The 23,716-nt window shown below is 46.4% G+C and overlaps 2 protein-coding genes across 8 annotated transcripts; both read left to right on the top strand.

The window, feature by feature from the left end:
* The first annotated feature begins 513 nt into the window (after nt 1-513).
* Hexim1 (HEXIM P-TEFb complex subunit 1) lies at nt 514-2,686 on the top strand. Its single transcript, XM_048445852.3, has one exon. The coding sequence runs from the start codon at nt 1,230-1,232 to the stop codon at nt 2,298-2,300; it is 1,071 nt and encodes a 356-aa protein (XP_048301809.3). The 5' UTR covers nt 514-1,229; the 3' UTR covers nt 2,301-2,686.
* Nucleotides 2,687-16,404: 13,718 nt separating this feature from the next.
* Nucleotides 16,405-22,815, top strand: Hexim2 (HEXIM P-TEFb complex subunit 2). Of its 7 annotated transcripts, none has more exons than XM_048445853.3 (3): nt 16,405-16,647; nt 18,068-18,168; nt 21,812-22,815. In XM_048445853.3, the coding sequence occupies exons 1-3, from the start codon at nt 16,524-16,526 to the stop codon at nt 22,679-22,681; spliced, it is 1,095 nt and encodes a 364-aa protein (XP_048301810.1). In that variant the 5' UTR covers nt 16,405-16,523; the 3' UTR covers nt 22,682-22,815. The 7 variants fall into 7 exon arrangements, with proteins under 7 accessions (XP_048301810.1, XP_048301813.1, XP_048301815.1 ...); XM_048445856.3 differs by lacking the exon at nt 16,405-16,647 and adding an exon at nt 16,676-17,129; XM_048445858.3 differs by lacking the exon at nt 16,405-16,647 and adding an exon at nt 16,676-17,129 and having other exon boundaries at nt 18,065-18,168.
* Nucleotides 22,816-23,716: the final 901 nt, after the last annotated feature.

The following is a 23,716-nucleotide window of genomic DNA, read 5'->3' as shown; positions in this document are numbered from 1 at the left end:
CCAACATCTCTCTTTATAGGATTTAATCCTCTTTACACTTTAGGGACTACTTTTTAGGGACAAACCATTTTTGCACTAGTTGAAAACCGTCTATAACTATCCGAACCTTTCCGCTGAGAGCAGAATACGACATTGATCTTTTAAACACACCTTTTAATAAAAATATTCTGTCTAGGCTCCCATAGGTCATGGAATCTTCTTGTATTCCTGAAGCACAATGGTATGGTCCAGAATCCGCCCCATCTCCCTTGCGATTGGTCTCCCCTCCTCAGAGAGAGGAATAACTCTTGCCCAATGGCCGCTCACGTTTCTTCAGCGACTGCAAAGCGATGGAAGGAGGCGGCCTAGGAGACGCCCCCTACGCGCTCTAAGATTGGCTACGTTGCACGGCGCGCGAGGACGGCGGGCCTGAAAGAAGAGGACTACGACTCCCGGCAGCCCTACAGCGGGACTCCGTTACGCATGCGCACAGGCGGGGCTAGCAAGCTTCTATATATAAGAGGCGCTGAGGGCTAGGAGACAGCAGTTGGAAGTTGGCAGGTGGAAAGTCAGATTGGGAGGGGAAGCCGGAGGAGGAGGCGGAAGAAGAGCTGTCTGAAGGGGGAGGAGGGAGGGAGGAAAAGAGGAGGAGGCGGAGGAGAACTGAGCGGAGCATCGAGCCAGAGGGGAGATGAGTTTGTCTGTCCTCGGCTAAGGCTCCGGCCCGGCCTGGGGAACTGGGAGCTCGGGTTGGAGCGACACCCGTGGAAGTGGGAGGAGGTGGCTCTGGGACTTTAACCCCTTGTGGGCTCTGCGGCAGGGGATTTAACCCTTTGTGGATTCGGCCCCTCTGAGGCAGCGTCATCGGGTAGTTTTAACCCCTTCGGGGCTGGGTTTAACCCATTGGACTTAAGCCTCACCTTCTTGCCCACCAACTCCTCCATCGTGGGAGCGCTCGGAGGGGAGGCGGTGAAGCCCACCCGTCTGAACATTACGCGCTGTGCCTGCACTGTGCCTGCCGCTGCATCCCCTTGGACTTGCTAGTTGGCCACGCTTGTGAGTGCTTAACCCTTTATTGACTTAACTCCGAGTTGCGATTTGAGTTTGCTGACAAGACGGACGAAAGAAGTCACTGCAGAAATTACCGGCCGAAGAGGACTTTGTTGGACATTCTCTGAAAAGAAAGAAAAGCCTTCTTTTTTCTTAAGCCAAAATTTCTCAAACTTCCTGAAGAGGACTCTACTAAAGCCATGGCCGAGCCGCTCTTGTCAGAACATCAACACCAGCCTCCGACTAGCAACTGTACAGGTGCTGCTGTTGTCCATGAGGAGCAGAACTCTGAGCGCCCCCAAGGCGCGGAGGAACGGGTGCCCAAGGAGGACAGTAGGTGGCAATCGAGAGCATCCCCGCAGTCGGGTGGCCGTCCGGGACAGGAGGGAGAAGGGGGTCTGAAGCTCCAGCCGCCCCCACTGCAGGCCAATGACCATCCAGAATCAAGCTGCCTGGAAACGGGCGAGAAGGGCCAGAATGGGGAGGACCTATCTACTGGCGGTGCCTCCCCGTCGGTGGAGGGGGAACCGATGTCCGAGTCCCTTGTCCTGCCAGGTCATGACTCGGAGGCCACCAAGTTGGGGGCTTCTGCCGCTGGAGGCGAGGAAGCATGGGGACAGCAGCAGAGACAGTTGGGCAAGAAAAAACATCGGAGGCGCCCCTCCAAGAAAAAGCGGCATTGGAAGCCATACTACAAGCTGACTTGGGAGGAGAAGAAAAAGTTCGACGAGAAGCAGAGCCTGCGAGCTTCGCGGGTTCGAGCCGAGATGTTCGCCAAGGGCCAGCCGGTCGCGCCCTATAACACCACGCAGTTCCTCATGGATGACCACGATCAGGAGGAGCCTGACCTCAAAACCGGCCTCTACCCCAAGCGGGCTGCCGCCAAATCCGACGACACCAGCGATGAGGACTTTGTGGAAGAAGTTGGTGAGGAGGACGGGGGCAGCGATGGCATGGGAGGGGACGGCAGCGAGTTTCTGCAGCGGGACTTCTCGGAGACGTATGAACGGTACCACGCCGAGAGCCTGCAGAACATGAGCAAGCAGGAGCTCATCAAAGAGTACCTGGAGCTGGAGAAGTGCCTCTCGCGCAAGGAGGACGAAAATAACCGACTGCGGCTGGAGAGCAAGCGGCTGGGCGGCGTCGATGCGCGAGTGCGGGAGCTGGAGCTGGAGCTGGACCGGCTGCGCGCCGAGAACCTCCAGCTGCTGACCGAGAACGAATTACACCGGCAGCAGGAGCGAGTGCCGCTTTCCAAGTTCGGCGACTAGACTGAAAACTTTGGGGGGGGGGGGGGGGCAAAGGGGACTTTTTACAGTGCTGGAATGTAACATTATATACATGTGTATATAAGACAGCGGACCTTTTTATGACACATAATCAGAAGAGAAAATCCCCCTGGCTTTGGTTTGGTAAATTTAGCCATGATGTTATTTGTGTGCTTTCTCCTGTTCTTTAATTATGTGAAACGGAAGGGTTGCTTTTCTTGTTTTCCTTCTTAGACGTTGTTTCTTAATGTGCAAGTAATTTGACCAAGTTAAAATGCATTTTTCTGTTTTAAAAAAAATCCCCTCCTTAAGCGGAGCTATGAGGTGGCCAAATCTGAGATCCATTACATTCATTCTAGTTATAATAAATTTAATGTTTGTAAATGTAACAGTTTCAGTGTGATTTCTAGAGATTCAAAATCGTGTTGATTGGTGTGACTGTACTTTTGAGTAAGGGTAAAAAAAAAAAAAAACCTGTTAAATTTATCAGTTTGCAAAACTACCTGAAATTCGGTTTGCCCCCATCCTATGGTTTTAGTATGCTTCAAAATGCAGTTCAGGTAAAATACATTCAGCTTTATCTTCAGTACTAAACTGTGCTTGCTTCCTAATGCCTTTATGAGTTGCTTGGTATTTAGGGGGATAGAAAGTGACTACAAACAGAAGTCCAGCATCTGCCCCTTGATGGCCATTCAGAAGTGTGCTAACCAAAGGATAAACCTAGTTTGGCAATTTGTTAGAGAACTGGAAGCATCATTCCAGCTCCACAAGTCCCAGTTTTCAACTCCAATAATGCTAAGGAGTCCTGGAGACCTAGGTGAAGCTCCTGGTAAACTCACTTTCTCAATGCAAGCAAGAAATAAACTTGTAGGACAACTCGTTATGTTAACATGTTAGAGACAGAATATTGGCTAAATGGCTAAGTGATCCAAGGACTTAGCTTCAATGTCCTATACTTAAAAGTATTTTTCTCTATTAAGAAAAGCTGACCTACCCATTAGAATCAAACTAAAATTTGAAATGCCCCTTTCTGCAAGTAAAGCTGGTTACAGAAAGGGCCTGAGGCCCTGAGGTGATGAGCAGAAAGCCTGCATGTTCTCAGTACAACAGCTAGTCTCTGTCTCCTGGGCTGCTTGCTGGACAGCTGCCTAGGTTAAGGACTTCTGCTCTTGAAAATGCAGGAAAGCTCTGGGAAGTAGTTCCTACTACAGATTCAAAAATAAATTCAACCATTGTTTTTTCTTGTCATAGTTAATGCATCTCTCCTTCACCTGACCTCAGTGTTTCCCTGGGGCAATTGTATTGCTCGGATTATTAACCTGGAGCCTTAAAAACCACAGGGGGCCTTGGGGGTCCACGCACCCCATATAATTGTATGTAGTCTTTGTGAGATATATATTTACAAACAGCCACTGGTTCAAGAGACTCAGGAGGTTGCCCAATTCTTTAAGAACCCCTAAACAGAGTGGGAGGGGTACCCTTCTCTGTTCTGGCAGCTAAATGGCAACAGTGGAGGTGAAGGAAATTTCAAGAATGCATAAGCAGCACAGACAAATCAGTAAATCAAGGGAAACTGTGCCAGTAGAATGGACCTGGGACCTTCAACACCAGACTGCTGGTCCCATTCTGGCAGGTGGTCTACTGCAGAAATTGTAAAAATCAATTTTTCTTTGACCTAAAGATTGCATTAAATATCTATTTTGAAATAGTTTCCGTGTTTTTTTTTTTAATTTTTCTTATTCTATGACATCATGCAGCAGCCCTAGAAAACCGGCTGTTTGGCAGAAAGCAGCAATAGTGCCCTCTGGCTTTACCATGCAAAGCCATACCTCATTTGATTGCACCAGAGCAGGATGCAGCAGTGAGATAGTTTCCCTAAGATTCAGCTAGAAACAACCTATTTCTTCTACTCCTAGAAACATGGCCTTTTCAGACCCCCCTCTGGGAAGACCTTAAATGCATCTGTCACTAGGAAAAGTGTGCATTCTACTTTGAAGTGAAACTACGTCTGGGTTTTAAACATACACACAAATACTTAGTTTTAAGTGTCTCTATTCCACTTCACCTTGGGTTATACAAAATTTTGTCTCAATGTTTCAAAGACACTAACATTTTGCTATTTATGTTCTTGGAATGATAAATGTTAACTAAAACTTTCTAGATTGAAACACAGACTCTTCCAGCAGAGAAGACTCTGAGTTGCCTGTAGTAACAAGGTTGTGATGACAAACGATCCTCCACCCCCAACACACACCCCAGCCTACATTTTAACAGCTGCTCAGAAGACCTGGCTTGCAAGTGAGCAATTTCAATTTGTTCCCTTTCTTGTACTAAGGCTATAAATGAGAGGAAATTGAGGCCCGGACTGACAGGTAGACAGAACTTTTCTTGGGTTAGTCAAAAACAATGAGACCACTAAGAAGTAGAATCCTTTTGATTTCAAATTTTAGAGAATAGACCCAAAGAATTCAAGATTAATTTAGATCTGAAAAACAGATTTTCTCTTAAATAATGGCCTGGGAATGTAGTTTAGTTGGCACAGTAGTTCCCTATCGTGTAGAGTCTCCTGGGTTTGGTAACCCAGGCATGTACTCATGCCTGTAATCCCACCAATCAGGAAGTAAAAACAGGAGGACCAGAAGTTCAAAGTCATTTCCTGCCCATACCAAGTTCTAGGCCAGCCTGGGCTGGCCATGTGAGACCCTGTCTCAAAATAATAAAAGGGGGAGGGGACGGGACATAGCTAAATTGTAAACTGATTGCCATAAAGCTTAAGAACCTGAGTTTGTTCCCTGAACCCACATAAAAAAGTCAGGTGTGGGGGCCTGCACTTATCAATTCTAGCACTAGGGAAGGAGGCTGATCCCTGGGGCTGGCCGACAACTAGTCAGTTTAGTATAATGTAAGTCCCAGGTCCCAGTCAGGGACTTTCCCCTGAGGAAATGGGGAAGGAGCCTGGCCATGAGAACACATGCCTATAATCCCAGCACTCAGGAGGCAGAGGCAGATGGATCTCTTTGAGTTAAAGACCTATCTTGTCTATATAGTGAATTTTCCAAGACAGTTAGGGCTATCTAAAAAAAAAAAATAAATAAATAAAAAATAAATAAAGACAGCTCCTGAGGAAAAATGGCTGCGAAATAAGCTGTCTTCTAGCCTCTCCATGTGTATGTGCACCTGCCACAGATATATAGCCACAAAAACATATACACAAGACTGTCATTATGAAATTTAAGAAATGATAGGTAGCCAGGTGGTGGTGGTGGTGCATGCCTTTAATGCCAGCACTCAGGAGGCAGAGGCAAGGCAGGTGAATCTCTGTGAGTTCGAGGACGGCCTGGTATACAGAGTAAGTCCAGGATAGCCAGGGCTTCATAGAGAAACTGTTTCAAACACACACACACACACACACACACACACACACACAGAGGTGGGGGATAGGTAATAGGTAAAATGGTATGGAGGTTAAAAGTACTTGTTGCTCTTGCAGAAGTCCCATTCTCAACACATGGCGGCTCACAGCTATCCACAATTCCAGTTCCAGGGGACTGATCCCTTCTTTTGACATCATGGACCCAGGCATGCACACACATGGTACACATACATACATGCAGGCAAAACACTCAAATCTTTTAAAAAAGTGCTATACAAAAGCAAGATACTTCCACTGGGTGTGGTGATGAACACCTGTAGTTCCAGCATTTGGGGTGTGGAAGCAGGCAAACAGAAATTAAAGGTCATCCTTGGTTACATAGCATCAGCCTGGATTATAGGAGCCCTGTCTCCCAAACACACTAAAACAAAAACGTAAGATAGGCATGATTGTTATTGGCTCTACCAAGAACAGTTGCATATTTAATCAGTGCTTTACTTTTCACTTCACCCAGAATAAAAATCCCTTGCTTGGGGAAAATATGAATAAACGTACTTTAAAGCCAGGTGCAATTTGCATACCTAGAGTCCCAACATTTGGGAAACAGAAGAGTTTGAAGCCAGCCTGAGCTGCTGCATGGTAGAAGTTTAGTTCCCAGCCCACGGCTCTGTGATGTAGATCAATGACAGGGCAGTTAGAGTACTTGACTGGCACATACAAGGCTGGGGTCAGTACTCAGGCAGCATCATCAAAACATGAAACAGTCCATACTTTCCCTAATGACGTCAAAGTTAGAGAAATTGCTGGGGGTGAAGCTCAGTGGTAGAGTATTTGCCCGGCTTCAACAAGGACTCTGGATCTGGTCTCCAGGTCTGGGGACACAGGAGACAGAGAAACAAAAAGACTCCAAAGAATCTAAAAACAAAAACAAAAAAAACCTACAACCTAACAGTGTACCTTCAGAAAATCAAGGGGTCAACATTCCGGCATAAGGGGAAGAGGAATCACAAAGCCCCCAGTAGCTCAGGAGCTGACAGCTGATGGCTTCTGGATGAGGAAGAACTGTTATTTTTGTTTGTTTGTTTAAGGATGTGACCCCTAGCAGGTCCTCCATGCTCCAATGGATGGCCTCACACTCATGAACATATAGGAAGCACAAATTGAAATCAGTGGGATATAAAGAGTAAGTAAGTAAATAGATAATTGGGAGGTGGTGTGCGTAGATCTGGGAGGAATTAAGAAGCAGACTAATCAAATTACAACACTGAATGCATAAATGAAATTAATAAAAATTTATCTTTTAAAAAATTTTATCAGCCAGGCGGTGGTGGCACACTCCTTTAATCCCAGCACTCGGGAGGCAGAGGCAAGCGGATCTCTGTGAGTTCGAGGCCAGCCTGGTCTATAAGAGCTAGTTCCAGGACAGGTTCCAAAGTCACAGAGAAACCCTGTCTTGAAAATAAAATAAAAAAAATCAATTTTATCAAAAAATGGCTATATGAAACCAAATATTAATCTCAGCACTCAGTACTCCAGAGTCAGAGGGAGCAAGATGTCTGTGAGTTGAATACCACCCACCCTGCTCTACATAGTAAAATCTTGTGTTTAAAACCAAAACCCAGACCAGGCAGTAGAGGCAGACAGATCTCTGTGAGTTTAAAGTCAGCCTGGTCTACAAAGCGAGTTGTAGGATAGCCAGGGCTACACAGAGAAACCCTGTCTCAAAAAACAAACAAAAACCAAAACAGAACTTTAGGTAATTCTAAACACCTATATATGTTGCCCTAGCCTACTTACATGCCTCATGTTTGACAAATACAATGTGACCAAAAACTAGCTATAACTAATAAAGTACTTATACGGAGGTCCTAAAGTACACTTGAATTTGTAGGCTTTTGTCACTATTGTGAGATGTGGTCTCACTCTACCCGAGGCTGGCCTGGTGTTACGAAGCCCAGGCTAGCCTCAAAACCATAACAATCCTGCCTCAGTCTTCTGAATGCTGAGGTTATTACAGGCATGGGCCAACATACTTGGCACTAACTGTTTTCTTGAAGGGAGTTAACTTTGCACATTTAGACACCATGATTGCAATAAAAGTACCACGTTACTGTCACACAAAATATAAATAACTGGTATATAAAGAAATAAAAAAGTAATTTATTTTTAAAGATTTATTTTATGTGTATGTGTGCTTGCATGTATGTAGGTGCACTGCATGCATGTCTGGTGTCCAGAGACCAGAAGAGAGCACCAGAACTCCTGATAACATACAGGTGGTTGTGTTCGGGCATGTGGGTGCTGGGAACCAAACCCAGGTCCTCAACAAGAACAGCAAGTTCCAGTAAGCACTCAGTCACCTCTCTGGGCCTTGTATTTGTGTATGTGTTGGCATGCCACACCATTCAGGTGAAGGTCAGAAGACAACTTGCAGACACCAGGTGTCCTCTCGTTCTACCATGTAAATCCTGAGGATCCAACTTGGGTTATCAAGCTTGGTAGTTATCACAGTTAGTGAAAGCCACTGAGCTATCTCACTGGACTCTAGTATTTACATTTATTTTTGAGAGGTTTGTTATATATAGGCCAAATTTGCAACACCCTTGCCTTAGACTCCTGAACTCTGTCTGGGATAAAAGGTTCGTACCACCACACTCAGAAATATTTTCAAATTTAAACTTATTAATTTTTTGAGAGAGAACCTTGTTATGTAGCCCTTGCTGGCCTGAACAACCCACTATGTAGCCCAAACTATGTTTGACCTTGCAGTGATTCCCCTGCCTTTGTCTGGGATTACAGGCATGCACCACCACACGCAGCTGTTTGTTAATTTATTTTACTGTGACCGGGTCTCATCATGTTGTCTGGCCTGGTCTCAATTCCTAGGTTCCAGTCATCTCCCACCTCAGCTTCCCCAGTAGCCTGGTTCACATCTGGCTCAGAAAAGTTTTGTGGGTTTTTTTTTTTTTTTTTTTGAGACAAGAGCTTCTCTGTGTGGCTCTGGCTATTCTGGAACTCACAGAGATCTGCCTGCCTCTACCTGGGTTGCTGGGATCAAAGGGATGCATCATTACTATTTGGGTTCCTGGTTTTGTTTTTCTTTTCTTTTTTTTGAGACAGGATCTCACTGTAGTCCTGGCTGTCCTGAAACTCCTGGAACTCACAGAAATCCACCTGTCTCTGTCTCCTGAGTGCTGGGATTAAAGGCATGCACCATTATACCCAGCACCTTTGGGTTCTTATTGTAACAAAGGCTGTTTTGGACAGATTGATAATTTAGCTCTTATAAACCTCCTAAGAGCTGGGGACTTAGTTCAGCCTGTGGAACACACAGGTGTCCTTGCGTTTAGTCTCTAGCATCTCTCCAGCAACCTACAAACAGGGCATGGTGTCAACCTTGAATTTCAGTGCTTAGAACTTTAAGTGGAGACACAGTCTGGAGTTCAAGGTCATTCTCAATTATCTACTGAGTTTGAAGCCAATATGGTCTACACTAGGCTCTGTCCCAGAAAAACAAAACTACTTAAGGAAACTTTTCCTGAGTTTTACTTATAAAGATGAGATTCAATTATGAAAAATTACCCAGCATGGACAGTAACTCTAGCTCTTTAACAAACCTCTACATGTCAACAAAACTCAAAAAGCTGAGCTGCTACAGGAAGCTGATACTAAGTCTTGAAAAATCTAGTGTGATTTGTTCAATTTCCAAAAGCAGTGCCAATGGCTTTAATTTTTTTTTCTTTTTCTTTTAGGAAGAGTCCTCCCTGTACTGAACAAGAACAAGATGGTGCATATTATTAATTCTGGCAGGCAGGTGGATAGCTGTAAGTTCCAGGCCAACCTGGTCTACCAGCAAGCACCAGGACAGCCAGGGCTGCACAGAGACTGTTTCCATACAACAAAAGTAAACAGAGTCTCACTGTGACATGAGCTGCCTATAACTTGCTGTGTGCCTCAGACTGGCACTGAACTCTCAGCAATCCTCCTGCTTCAGCCTTCCAAGTGTTGGGAGTCCAAACCACACCTACCTTAAACAGTTTTTTCAATAGCAAAAATTCAGAGTTTGGGAAGATAATTCAGTGGGTAAAGCGATTCATCCTCAAACACGAGGGCTCCCTAGAGCCAGGGAACTTTGGTTTCAATGAGAGGCTGTCTCAAAAGATAAGGTGGGAAGCAAGAGAAAAAGACACCTGACTTCTAAGCACACCTGTACACACAGGCACACACCACACACACAGATAAAAATTCAGAAGGGAATTCTAAGGTCTCATCTGAAGTTATATATAAATACAGATGTATATACTTATTTACCCAGTTCTGGTGTGACAGGATGTCACTATGTAGTCACAGCTGGCCTTGAACTCCTCTGACCATCTTGCCTCATGTTTACCCAATGCTAGAATTACAGCTGTTTGACACCACACCTAGCCCCTATCCTTTTTTTTTTTTTTTTTAAATATTTATTTATTTATTATGTATACAATGTTATGTCTGTGTGTCTGCCTGCAGGCCAGAAGAGGGCACCAGACCCCATTACAGATGGTTGTGAGCCACCATGTGGTTGCTGGGAATTGAACTCAGGACCTTTGAAAGAGCAGGCAATACTCTTAACCTCTGAGCCATCTCTCCAGCCCCCCCTATCCTTTTTTTAAAAAACTTTCTTGTAAATTTATTTATTATGTATACAGTATTCTGCCTACATGTTTGTCTGCACACCAGAAGAAGGCACCAGATCTCAATACAGACGGTTGTGAACCACTTGTGGTTGCTGGGAATTGAACTCAGGACCTCTGGAAGAACAGCCAGTGCTCTTAATCTCTGAGCCATCTCTCCAGCCCCTCTCCCCCTGCTTTTTGTTCTGAGACAGGGTCTTACCATGCAGCTTTCTTTGACTAGCTTGGAACCCAATATGTAGACTAAGTTGGCCTTGAATTCTCAGATATGCTTGCCTCTGACTCGAGTGCTAGGATTAAAGGCTGCTCCACTAAGCCCACCTCTATTTTTTAAATTTTAATTTACATGAATGTTTTACCTACATTTAGGTTTATGCGTCATGTGTATGACTGGTATCTGAGGAGGCCAGAAGTGTGATGGATCACCTGGAACTTGTCACACACAGTTATGAACCACCATGTGGGTGCTAGGAACTGAAGCTGGGTCCTCTGCAAGAGTAGAAAGTGTTCTAAGCACTAAGTCATCTCTCCAGCACATACAAACTGCCACTGATCTGCAGTGAACAAGGACTACATTCCTGAATCCCAGTCAAGCATATCAATGCCAGACAGGGACACATAGTGAGACCATGGATGGCACATGCAGAGGCAGGTGGATTTCTGTGAGTTTGAGGTCAGCCTAGTTTACATAGTGAATTCCAGGACAGCCAGAGCTACACAGTAAAATCTTGTCTTGTAAAAACAAAATAAAATAAAGGCAAAACCAAACCAATGAAACAAAAAACTCTCCTACAATGAAGTGAAATGTAAGAATTTTGGGGTACTTTATATAAAAGAATATGAGGGAAATGACCAGCATCTCTCCTAATGAACAGAACTTGATCTAGCCTCTAGAAGGCTGCGGCAGAAAATTAATAGAGTTCTGAAGCCTACTTTAACATTTTATTATTTTTGATCATGTGCATATGTGTAGGGGTGTGTGAACATGAGTACAAGTGTGGAGGCAGAATGACAAGCAATTGTAAGCCACCTTGATATTGGTGCTGGGAATTGAACTTGGGCCCCCTAAAAGAGCACGCTCTTCACCACTGAGACCAGCTTTCCAGCCTCTGGAGGCTACTTTAAACATGTAATTCTGTATATCTGGATAATGGCAATGCAACTTTCAGGCAAAAACAGAATATTAACTTTGGGATTGGAAGGAACGCCTTCCTTTTAGTTCTTAATAAATGTACACTTAGCCTAACAGCATTCAAAAATCTGAAAAGAGAAAACACACACCAAACAAACAAAAAACAGAAAAAAAAACCAAAAAAACAAAAAAACAAACACATGGTGGTACACATCTAACTCCAGAACTCAGAGAGTTAAGGCCAGAAATTGAGTTCAGCTTTGACTACATATTAAGTTCATGGCCAGCCTGGTCTGGTCTACACATTGAATTCCAGGACAACCAGGGCTATGCAGAGACCCTGTCTCAAAATAAATAAATAAATAAGATACAAAAAATTGGCTGGATGGAAGGGTGGATCAGCATATTGCTATTGCTAACTGGGAGTGATTTGGAAATTTGGAGAAGCATTTCCGTCTCTGCCTAAGAATCCTACTTATAGAGTGACTGGTCTCCAGCAGATTGGCCAGTCAAGTAAATAGAAATAATATAACATGTCAAGTACCTTATAGTACCAACTGCTTTGTTGCCATGAGACACTGACTGTACTCAGTTTCCTTAGATGGCCTCTCTTTTGTGAATGCACTGGTAAGGCAGGTCTTATATATGCACTAATAATTGTATTGGTGGGGGAGGGAAGGACAGGAGCTCATGTGCCCTAGGCAAGCACTCTACCCTCAGAGCTCAGAAGGAGACAGGATGTCTACACAAGTACGGAAGGGTGGTCACTCTAGGACACCTGTGAGGGAAGCAGTGTTTCGTCGTTTGGATTCAGGAGCCTGAGGCATTTAGGATTTTCAGGCCACTCTGCTTCACCTTGTAATCTAAGACTTCTGGCATTCATTCTGTGTATGTGTATGGAGGGACATGTGTGTGGAGGTGTGGCTACACATGCACATGGAGGCCAGAGTGCAACCTGTGACGCCAACTCCCACAGACAATACTTACTTATTTGAGACGAGGTTTCTTACTAGTTACTAGTATAAGTAGCCAAGTACACTCTCAGGTTTGCCTGGTCAGCAAACACCAGGGATCCTGCCTCTCTGCCTCTCTAACATTCCCTGCCCCAATAGGGTTTCTTCTGTGTAGCCATGGCTGTTCTAGAACTTGATTTGTAGACCAAGCTAACCTCGGACTCAAGAGATTGGTCTGCCTCTGCCTCCCAAGTGCTGGAATTAAGGAAATACGCCATCACACCTGGCATCTTACACATTTATTGAGTGTTTGTGTGCATGAATGTATGGATATATGTGAACCACAGGCATGCCTGGCGCCCATGGCGGTCAGAGAAGGGTTCTGGTACTGGAGCCCTAGTTCACTAGGAGCAGTAAGTACTTTTTTTGTTGTTTTTGTTTTTATATATATATTTATTTATTTATTTATTTATTATGTATACAATATTCTGTCTGTCTATATGCCTGAAGGCCAGAAGAGGGCACCAGACCCCATCACAGATGGTTGTGAGCCACCATGTGGTTGCTGGGAATTGAACCCAGGACCTTTGGAAGAGCAGGCAATGCTCTTAACCTCTGAACCATCTCTCCAGCCCTTTTTTGTTGTTTTTTTGTGACAGGGTTTCTCTGTGTAGTTTTATAGCCTGTCCTGGAACTCACTCTGTAGACCAGGCTGGCTTCAAACTCACAGAGATCTGCCTCCAGAGTGCTGGGTTTAAAGGCATGTGCCACCACCACCCTGCGTAAGTGCTCTTAACTACTGAGCATTGTTCAGGGCCCTAGCAATTTCTATTTTGGGTTCTGGTGACTGAACTCAGGTCTTCATGTTTGCACACTTTAAAGGCAGAGCTGTCGTTCCCTCCTACTGTTTGTTTTAAGATAGGGTCTCACTGTAGCTCAGACTGGTGTCCAATATGACAATCCACCTACCTCAGCCTCCTTAGAATAAGGATTACAGGCATGAGCCACCACACCCAGCTATTCCCAACTGTTTAAAATCAAGGAATGGAAAAGCTCATGTGTCATCCTTAAGTACTGCTAAGGCTTCATCTTTCAGTGAGTAACACATTTCTACACCTGGGATAGTACTGCCATTTAGTAGCATCCAAAGTTTAACTAGACTGCTTCACAATAGAGGATGAATCACAGGAGTCTAGGGTCCTCCTCCAATAAATTCTTGACAAAAGAACCACAAAGATAACCCGAACCCTCCTTTAAGCTCCTATGACTCTTTAAATCAACAGCTACCAAGTTAATATCATCTTTCTTCTTTCCCTAACTCATCCCCCAATCCCTGTCCATTTCTGTGCATGCTAAGCAAGTGCTCTTCCGCTGAACTACATCCCCATTTTTTCTTTTTTTGGGTGAGGGGGTGGGGAGTTCAAGACAGGGTATCTCTATGTAACAGCCTGGGCTGTCCTGAAACTGGCTCTGTAGACCAGGCTGTCCTCAAACTCAGAGATCCGTCTACCTTTGCCTTCTGAGTGCTGGGCTGCCCCGCCCACTGGGCTGCCCCGCCACTACCTGGCTTAATTTTCTTCTCTCTTATTTTTTTTGGGGGGCAGGGGGAGACAGTATTACTCTATAGCCAAGGCTAGCTTTCAATTGTGGGTAATTCTCCTGCCTCTGCCTTCCAACTGCTGGGATTAGCATGTGCCACCATACCAGGCTCTTCATCTTTTCTTCATCAGGGTCAAGTGACAGTGCACTCATGTTTCATTGAGAAATAGTTAAACCAGGTTAATTAACTATTTGGACATCTGTAATCCTAGGCTAAGGAAAGTGGGCAGCTATAAATTTAAGGCCACTGAAGTCTATGGAATTCTAGGTCAGCCTGGACTACAGAGCAAGGTCAAATCTCAAAAAAAAAAAAAAGCTCATTTTGAATTAAAAACTCTCTTAGGGGCTGGGGATAAAACTCAGTTGGTGGTATGCTGCCTAGAGTGCACACAGCCCTGGGTTCAATCCCCAATAGCACAGAAACGGTACATGATGGTACACTCAAACAATTCCAGCACTCAGGAAGTACAGGCAAGACCAGGAGCTCATTCTTGACACACACAGATCAAAGCCAACAAGAGCTATAGGAGACTCTGTCTTAATTAATTAATCTTAGTCATCACTGAATGTAGCAGTATACACCTGAGAACACTTGAGGGGCTCAAGCGGATAGCTCCACCACATCTTGTGCTAAATAGAGAGACCGGGTCTCAAAAAGGCAAGCAAGCAACAATAACAAAAACCTAAACACCCGTTAGGAGGCTAGCAAAATGGCTCATTGTGTAAAGTCACCGGCTGCAAAGCCTGACAGCAGGAGTTTCGACCCTGGGAACCCAGGTGATGGAAAAACTATCACCAATTCTGACCTCCACATGTGTGCATGTACACACACAAAGAAAGTAAATAAATAATATTGGGTGTGGTGGTACATGCCCACAATCCAAGAACTTAGGAAGCGGAGGAAGGAAGTTCAAGGCCAGCTTAAACTACGCAAGGAGTTCAGGGTCAGTCTGGGCTAACTGAAACCGTTTCAAAATCACAAGGGGAAAAACAAGCTGGTATAGTAGCTTACACCTGTAATTCCAGTACGCTCGTGGTTGAAGCAGGAGGACTACCCTGATTTTGAGTTCAGCCTGGGCTAGAATAAGACATCTCAAAAAAAAAAAAAAAAACAAAAGAACCCTAGTCAATGCTGATCTGGTGGCTTTTTGTTTGTGTGGTAGAGTTTTAAGATTTTTTTCAAAGCATCTAGGGATGCAGGGCGAAATTGGTTACAACTGTGAAGTCATCACATAAGACTTTTATTTTCAAATGAGTCTGTGCAGCCCTGGAACTCTCTATGTAGCCCAGGCTGGCCTCAAATACATAAGAGATCCACCACACCCAGCCTTTTTTATTCATACAGGGTACAGGCATTCAACCCTGAGGAAAACTTTCATGGGTCTTACTGTTAAAGCAAAGGCCTAGGAATTTGACCGTCTATAACTAGCAGTAAAATTCATTACGAGGTACCCATGGATACCAATGGCTAACCACCTACTCCAGCGCCTCCCTGGACACTATGAGAAGTGACAGCTGAACTATACAAAGCTGTCTTTGAAGGTGTAGCCTGGAAATCTCTAGGAAACAAGATATTTGGTCTGCAATTCAGTAAGTGAACATCACATCAAATGCCAGCCTTTTAAATGCTGGCACGGCTCTAATTTTAAATTATAAGTTTATTCTTTCAAAGAATGTCTCCCCTATATTCCATATGCCACATACATGAAATAGATCAAAACTGTCATTTCTACTTAAGTACTTTCTACATCTACAGAAGATATGGCTCTAGGAACAAAGGAACACTGGCACAGAAAACTCGTTTGTGGAACAAGACTTTAAACTGGACACTGTGTAGGCTTACAAGGAGCACATTGGAATTAGTTTGCCTTTCCCTTGCAGCACAGCCATTTCGCCCCTAAGTTACGGCTCGGATTTCAAAACGCAAACAGATGTTTTTGAAGCATCCGAAATGGGCCACTCCATTTCTATTACTGGACCGTGGTGACTCTGAAATTATTTTCTGTTCCAACCCTGCAAAGGGCAGAACCCCATTCCTTTGTCGTAAAATTTTAGAAGTGGGGCAGCCCACTTTAGAAGTTTCCAAAAGTGGCTGGTGACGTTCGAGGTCAGGCCATTGGGGGAGTCGGGGCTCGATGGGAGAAATCCTGAGGGCAAGAGAGCTCAGAGATTTCCAAGCACCGAGCTCGAGATTTCCACGCGCCCGGGTCTAGTTGGGCCCAGGGGATTTTGTGGTTGCTATAGCAGTTAGAGGGCTGTTGCTTTTCGCAGCCCCGAGAGGTGGGATGGACTTTGGTGCAGGGGGGTGGGGAGAGGTGGGTGCAATCCGGCTGGGCGCCCTCCGAGCCTCCAGCTGACCAGCACCGCGGAGGGCATGAGGCCAGAGTTGCAACCTCTGTCCATCCCCGCGAGCCAGACTCTCCAACTGGCGTCGCGCCCACCTCGTCCTTCAGATGGGGGGTCCAGCTACGCCGGGCCTCGCCGCCATACCCAGAAATGAATGGGGGTGGGGAGAGGCCTTGGCAGAGCTTGGCCTCAGGATCCGCGTCCCGGTGGAAGCACAGCAAAGGGGAAGCCGTCTTACTAGCCTCTCCTCTGTTGGGATCACGGGAAATACGCGGTGATTACCCCAAAACCCCGCTCTCGAAGGCGAGGCTGTGGGGCTGCCGGGACGGTTTGAGGACTGGGCTCGGCCGGGGAGACACCAACCATCACCCTCCCCGGCACCCGACCTAACTCCCCGCCGTCTCCCGGCACCGCCACTTCAGGCAGCCCACTCGGCCCGGCCTCTCCCCGCGCCCGGACCACCCCCCATGGGGTGCTCTCACTGCGCAGCGAGTCCCTCCGCTGCCTCCTCCCAGCCCAAAATGGCGGCGGCGGCCACCGAGCTGCTCGTCGCCTTCCTCAAGGCTACGGATCACTCCGCGCGCAAGCCCCGCCCCTCTCGGCCGGATCTAGTTTTCTTCCTGGTAAAGACTAACGCCATCAATGAACTCTTTAATTGAGTTCTGACAGGGCGGGTCCAGTTGTGCTTCCGCACAGCCCGTTGTTGACAAAAGTGAGGAGATTGGCAGGCAAACGACCCAATCAAGGAAGAGATCGGTGAGCGCGGGACGTCCACGCCAAAGCGGATAGGTTTTGGCGTTCCTGGGTATGGTTGTTGACGTAAGGGAACTTGAAGGTATCCTGGGCTTTTTCCTAGCGTGGAAGAACTACAACCCCCAGCAGTCATTGCGCTGCCAGGCTGTCCTCTTCTCCCCCACCATCTCCCCTCATCTTAGTGCCTGAGCGGCTTGGCCAGAGCTGCTGCTACTGCAGCAAGAGGTAGGGCTGAGGCGTTGAGAATTTCATGGACAGGCGGTCGCACAGAAAGACACACAGAAGTAGTGGTGTACACTAAGCCCTTGACAGCAAATAGGTCAGTCCCACCTTTGCTAAAACCTCCCTTCCATGACTTTTTCCCCTCCTCCAAGAAACCCATTTTTACCCCATTTGATTTTTTTCCTTCAGCTGCATGTAGTATGATGACTTCTTTCCTCCATTTCCCCGTCCCTTGAGGCAAGAGGGTAGCCATCCAGACCCTATAAACGCAAAGACTTCAACTGTAGGTTCTGCCCAGGTCCCAGCCTGGAGAGGTTGAAGGTGGTCAAGATAGGGGCTTTCAGGAGTCACAGATCCACCCCACCCCCAGCTTCCCCAAGCAGTTTTCTTCCTACCTCCCTGTCGAGGGGACAAAACTTAGGCCTACCTTCCTAACTGCCAGCCTGGTCTTCACCTGCTAGGAGAGTTGAGGCCTGGGGCCTACGGAACAGGACTGGAAAGATGGTCTCTCTCTCCCATTTGGTCCCTTGCTGACCAGAGGTCTGAAAACTAGGGTATGGGAGCAGCTTTCGGAGCCTTCGTTTGAAAGTGAAGGCGAGCAGCTCTGGGGCCACAAAATGGCTGCTGCTGCTGCTGCTGCTGCTGGTGGTGGGGCAGATAGCTCCTGACCAACCAGATTCTGCCCGAGGACTTAGGTTTCTGTTGTTGTTCACAAGCAGGTAACATTAGTGCAACGCATCTGCTGAGACAGGAGAAGATGGCCACTCTGAACCATGGCAACTGTAATTCAGAGTCACCAGCAGCCCTGGAGGAGGCAAAGGTAAGTACCCACCCCTCCTGGCCACCTGAAAACCCTGAATATGGGCTCAAACAGCTGAAATCCTTTTTTTTTTTCTATTGTTGTTGTTTCAAATGTGCTGGCAGATTTAGAAAACCAGTATCTTGTTTTGTTTTTGTTGTTTGTGAAGGGGGAGGGGGGGGTCTTTCTATGTGTCCCCCAGCTGGCCTTGAACTTGTAGCCAGGGTCTTGTTTCAGCCTTACAGGTGCTAAAATTACAACTTGCATCACCACACCCAGCTAGAAAGCAAGTGTTTTCAGTGAGGCTTGTACTGTGCTCTGGGAAGTAGGCCAGACTGTGACTCAGTGGTATCTCATGAATTCCTAAAAACCCTTCAAGGGAGGAATTATTTCCAGTTGACAGAAGTTAAAGTTCTGAGGGCTGTGACACCTTTTCCGGAATCACGCAGCCTACAAGCAACAAAATCCCACTTTAAACACAGAGGACCTTGCCTCTCACTTAGTGACTAGGAACTTCAAGGTCAAATAACTTGGTTGGATATTTGCACTCTCCCCCCCCCCCCCCCCCCCCGCCGAGAACCAAGAATGAAACAGGAAAAGAGTTTTGATTTAAAAAAAAAAAAAACAGCCAAAAGCGGGGTGGGGGGGGGGGGACTCAGAAGAGAGAAAGATCCTAAAGCTCCCAGTAAATGAAACCTTATGGGCTGAACAGGAGCCCGTAGCGCCCCAGCTCATGCTGGCTCTCATTGGCCCCCTTGGCCCATTCTCTCATTACCAATGCTTCCAAAATATTAAAAAGGCAAGACCCAGAGAATTGTTGTTGTGGACTTTGCGGTGCTGGGCTTGAACCCAGGGCCACCTGAATGCTAGAAAAGCGCTTTATCCTGGAGTTGCTTCCCAGTCCTTTGTTTGCTCTTTTTTGTTTTTTGTTTGTTTGTTTGTTTGTTTGTTTCAGAGATAGAGCCTGAGGGGAACTGTAGGGGTGGAGATAGGTTGTGAGCTGGGTTTCTCCGTGTAGCCCTGGCTGTCCTGGAACTTGCTCTGTAGACCAGGCTGGCCTCGAACTTACAGAGATCCACCTGCCTCTGCCTCCATCTCCCGAGTGCTGGCATTGTATGTGCCTGTCTCAATGCCTGGCTCTGAGTGGCTTTTGGCCCCTCCTCCCTAGCCGTTTCCAGGGTTTCTTAGGCGTTGAAACTAATGGCACATCAAGGCTACAATGTTCAGGAAGGACAAGGGACTCATGCAGGTTACACAGCTTATTTCTCACAGTGGAAATGACGGTAGAGGGACAGCATGGGGACAGCAGGTAAGCTGAGAGACAGCTGGTTTGGAGCAAGAATCACTAGGGGATTGAGGGCTGGGGACAGGTAAATGACAATAAACATACAAATAAGCCATCCTGGGTTTCTATGCCCAGTACTTTTGTCTCTCTAGGATGGGCAACAGATCCATCTTAATGATGAGACAAAGCAGTCACAGTCATGTATGATGGGTGGTCTTCCTGCAGGTGAAGGGGCAAAACAAACAGCTCACAACCTGTCTCCACCCCTAGAGTTCCCCTTAGGATCTATCTCTGAAACACATCATAAGACAGGCAGCATGATGCTTCAGATACATAATCCCAGCACTCAGGAGGTTGAGGCAGAACCGCTGAGGATTGGAGACCAGAATGAGTTCCAGACTATGCTGGGGTACCAAGTAAGACTGCTCCCCAAACAACCCTCCCTCCAAAAAACAATCCAGCAACACCTGTACATACCCCTGCTCTTAAATAGTTTATCGCCCCAATGTAAACCCTAAAATCCCCTGCTCAGAGGCCAGCGGGATGGCTTAGCAGGTAAAATGCTTATACCCAGCCTAACAGTCTGAGTGCAACCCCCAGGCTCTATATGGTAGAAAGGAAAAGCCAACTCCCACAGCTATCTTCCGACCTACACACACATACACACACTCAAACCATGTCATTAGGGTTCGTCTGCATGCATACATAATAAGTGAATGGAATAAAACTTTAGAAAGGAACCCCTGCTCAGATACCATTTGTGCTGTATAAAACAACACGTGAATGACAGTGGTTATTATTAGAAAGCTCCCAAACCACAAACTTGGAGCAATTTGTTTCCTATCCCCCACACCCAGGGCTCCCCCCCTCACCACACAGATAAGCAGATGCCCTTTGCAGACACTCTTGCTCCTTCCTCTCCCCTCTCCCAAGGTCTCCTTGTGTAGCCCTGGCTGGCCTAGAACTTGACAGACTGGTCTCAGATAGAGAGATCCACTTGCTTCTGTCCTGTAGTGCTGGGCCTGATAGATTGTTTCTCTGATTCAAAGTTCCAACATCTCTTTGTAACCTCTCCTTGGTTATGACCTCTTGCTGCTTCTCACATAAAAAGAGAAACAAACTTGTATTTTCTGAGCATAGGGGTAAAATGGCGCCTTCTCAGGGGATGAAGACAGATGGTAAATAGTAATGTGCTGGGTGCTAGCTGTGACATTACCTGTGGGACATGACAGAGTGGCTGGGAGGGGAGGGAGGAGAGCCTCTTTCAGGGGTCTTTATGGGGAGCATCACTTGACAGACAGCATTAGAACTGAAGCTTGGGGAACAGGAAAGGGTCAGCCGTGCAAAGAGTTGGAAGCAGGTTTAGTTATATAATTTTCAGGGGGGTGGGGCAGGGAATCCCTGTTCAAAAGCTATTAAACTCAACCCCTGGCCTGGTAACACAGGTCTCTAATCCTAGCTACTCTGGAGGCTGAGGCAGATGGATTATAAATTCAGGACTTGCCTGGGTACAGAGCGAGTTCAAGTTCAGCCTGGAAAACTTAGTGAGACTCTATTTCAGAACAGAAGTTCAAGGGCTAGGAATACAGCTGAGTAACACTGTGCCTGCTGAGCATATGTGACTCGGGCTCCAATAAAGTTATTGGTTTCAGAGCTAGTTTTAGTGTCCTTTACCTGTTATTAATCCTGGCTACTTGTGAGGCTGAGGCAGGAGGATGGTGAGTTGGAGGCTAGCCTGGGTTACAATAGGAAGACCTCGATTTCAAGTATAGCAGAGCATTAAACCCAAGTATAAATCCTTTCTCCGTGTGGGAACCTGTGAAGGTGTCCAGGTAGCCCAGGCTATCCTTGAGCCTGACTTGAAGTTCTGATCCTCCTGCCTTAACTACTCTAAAGCTTTCATTTGAGTAGCACTTGTGGCATGCCTGTTCTAGGTCGGTCTGGTTCTGGACATTGAAATAAAGTGACAAGGTTAGCTCAATTATGGGCTACCCAGCATGCATGAAACCCTGGGCTTGATCCCCAGCACTGCATAAACCAGGTTTGGTGGCCTATGTCCACAATCCAGCATTTTGGAGGTAGAGGCAGGAAGATCAGAAGTTCAAGGTCATCTTTGGTTGCCCAAATGAGTTCAAAGTCAACCTGTTCTATGAAGATGCTATGTCAAAAAGAAAAAAAGTATAAAGAGATGGCCAGTGACGGTGAATTGTCACTGGAAGTCTGTTCTCCCTACTGGAAGATTTAGCTAAGTAAATCGTGAAAGGATGAGGGACCAGATAGTGAGCACGTGGAGCCGGTGTGAGAGGGGCTGGGTGTGCAGGGAAGGATTCTACTTCCAGGGAAAGGCTGCCTGTGACTTCTCCTTCTTCCTCTCTCTAGACTTCTGCTGGTCTGCCGAGGCCCCAAATAGCCCATGAGCCTCGTGACTTTGACGGTTCCTTGCTTCTGCCATCAGGAAAGGAGCTACACTCAGAGGAGGAAGCTGGGGCTGGCTCAGGTTGTAACAATAGGGGTTCTCGGACCCAGAGCCCAGGGCCCTGTTCAGTGGAGGCAGTGCTGGCCCGGAAGAAGCACCGTAGGCGGCCATCAAAGCGCAAGAGGCACTGGCGGCCCTACTTAGAACTGAGCTGGGCTGAGAAGCAACAGCGAGATGAGAGGCAGAGCCAGAGGGCCTCCCGGGTCCGTGAGGAGATGTTCGCCAAAGGCCAGCCCCTGGCACCCTACAACACTACCCAGTTCCTCATGAATGACCGTGACCTGGAGGAGCCTAACTTGGATGTGCTCCACGGGCTGTCCCACCCAGGCTCCTCCAGTGGGGAGAATGAAGCAGGGGACAGTGATGGGCAGGGCCGAGCTCATGGGGAATTCCAGCAGAGGGACTTTTCTGAGGCCTATGAGCGTTACCACACTGAGAGCCTTCAGCGCCTCAGCAAGCAGGAGCTGGTGCGAGACTACCTGGATTTAGAGAGGCGGCTATCACAGGCCGAGCAGGAAACTCGGAGGCTCCAGCAGCTGCAGGGGCGCCCTAGCAGGCATCCCTGTCAACAGGTGGCAGAGCTGGCTGCCGAGGTAGAGAGGCTCCGGACTGAAAACCAGAGGCTTCGGCAGGAGAACGAGATGTGGAGCCGAGATGGCAGCTGCTGTGACCAGGAGAAGCCAGCCATAGAAGGGACGACCGGTCCCCAGGATGAGGCCCTATTTCATACCCACGTGGGCCAGCTGGGTTACAAGGAGGCAGGTGACAGATGAAAGCTACTCCCTGCATCCCTCCCTCCTTTGAGAACTGCTAAGGCAAGGTCAGAGTTTTCCTTGTCATTTCCAGAGTTGGGTCTTTGATGTCATCTTACTTTTTAAGAGGAATTAAATGGCCATGTGAGAACCAACCAGTGGGAGTGGCTAGAATTGATTTCACTAAGGCCCTTCTTTAGACTCAAAATTTCTTTTTATCTTATTTTGAAGATTTATTTTTATTTTAATTATGTGTCTGTGTGAGTATATATGTGTGTGTGTGTGTGTGTGTGTATGTGTATGTATGTGTACATACACATACACACACATGGCACATGTGCAAGTGCACAGATGTCTGAGGTGTCAGATGCTCCTGAAGCTGGGGTTATAGACTGTGGCACGATTAATAAAAACCGATTTATTAAGAGACAGATATTGGGGTTCAGCCTGATGGTCAGAAAAGCAAAAGAGCCAACCACTGGCTCTTACCTCTACTTCAGTTCGAAATGGCGATCCTGCCTCAGGAATCCTCAGGATGAGACTGTGAGAGCTGTCTCCTCCTGTTTTATATTCCTCTCTAGTGTTAGGAGTAAAGGCATGCACCACTACTGCCTGAGTTCTATGGCAAACTAATGTGGTTATTGGAATTAAAGGTATGTGTCACCACAGCCTGGTCTGTAAAGCTGACCAGGGTGGCTGTTTTACTCTCTGCTCACCAGGCAATTTTAATAAATTTTATTTTATTTATTAAATTTTATTTTATTTATTAATTTTAATAAATAAAATAAGTTTTATTTTATTTATTAAAATACAAATGAAATATCACTACAACAGGCAATTGTAAGCTGCCTGATGTGGGTGCTGGGAATTGAACTCAGATCCTCAGGAAGAGTAGTATATGCTCTTAACCACTGAGCCATCTCTCCAGCCCATGCTTTTTATTTTTTAAAGACTTAATTTTATATATATGGGTATTTTGACCTCTGTCTCTCTCACACACATACACATATACATGCAAATACACAAACACATTAATACAAAATCCTAATTAAAAAA

The sequence above is a fragment of the Myodes glareolus genome, chromosome 9 (genome assembly GCF_982192425.1).
Source record: "Myodes glareolus chromosome 9, mMyoGla1.1, whole genome shotgun sequence".
In the NCBI taxonomy this organism is placed as follows: domain Eukaryota; kingdom Metazoa; phylum Chordata; class Mammalia; order Rodentia; family Cricetidae; genus Myodes; species Myodes glareolus.
Note: the sequence above shows the minus strand (reverse complement) of the source record. Positions and strands in the feature narration are given on the sequence as shown.

What these genes read in the sequence shown, in the direction of transcription:
- Hexim2 (XM_048445853.3), top strand. Translation starts at nt 16,524, where the DNA reads ATGAATGGGGGTGGGGAGAGGCCTTGGCAGAGCTTGGCCTCAGGATCC. An exon ending in GGGATCACGGGAAATACGCG is followed by an intron (nt 16,648 to 18,067) that starts GTGATTACCCCA and finishes GTTCACAAGCAG; the next exon opens with GTAACATTAGTGCAACGCAT. An exon ending in CAGCCCTGGAGGAGGCAAAG is followed by an intron (nt 18,169 to 21,811) that starts GTAAGTACCCAC and finishes TCCTCTCTCTAG; the next exon opens with ACTTCTGCTGGTCTGCCGAG.
- Hexim1 (XM_048445852.3), top strand. Translation starts at nt 1,230, where the DNA reads ATGGCCGAGCCGCTCTTGTCAGAACATCAACACCAGCCTCCGACTAGC.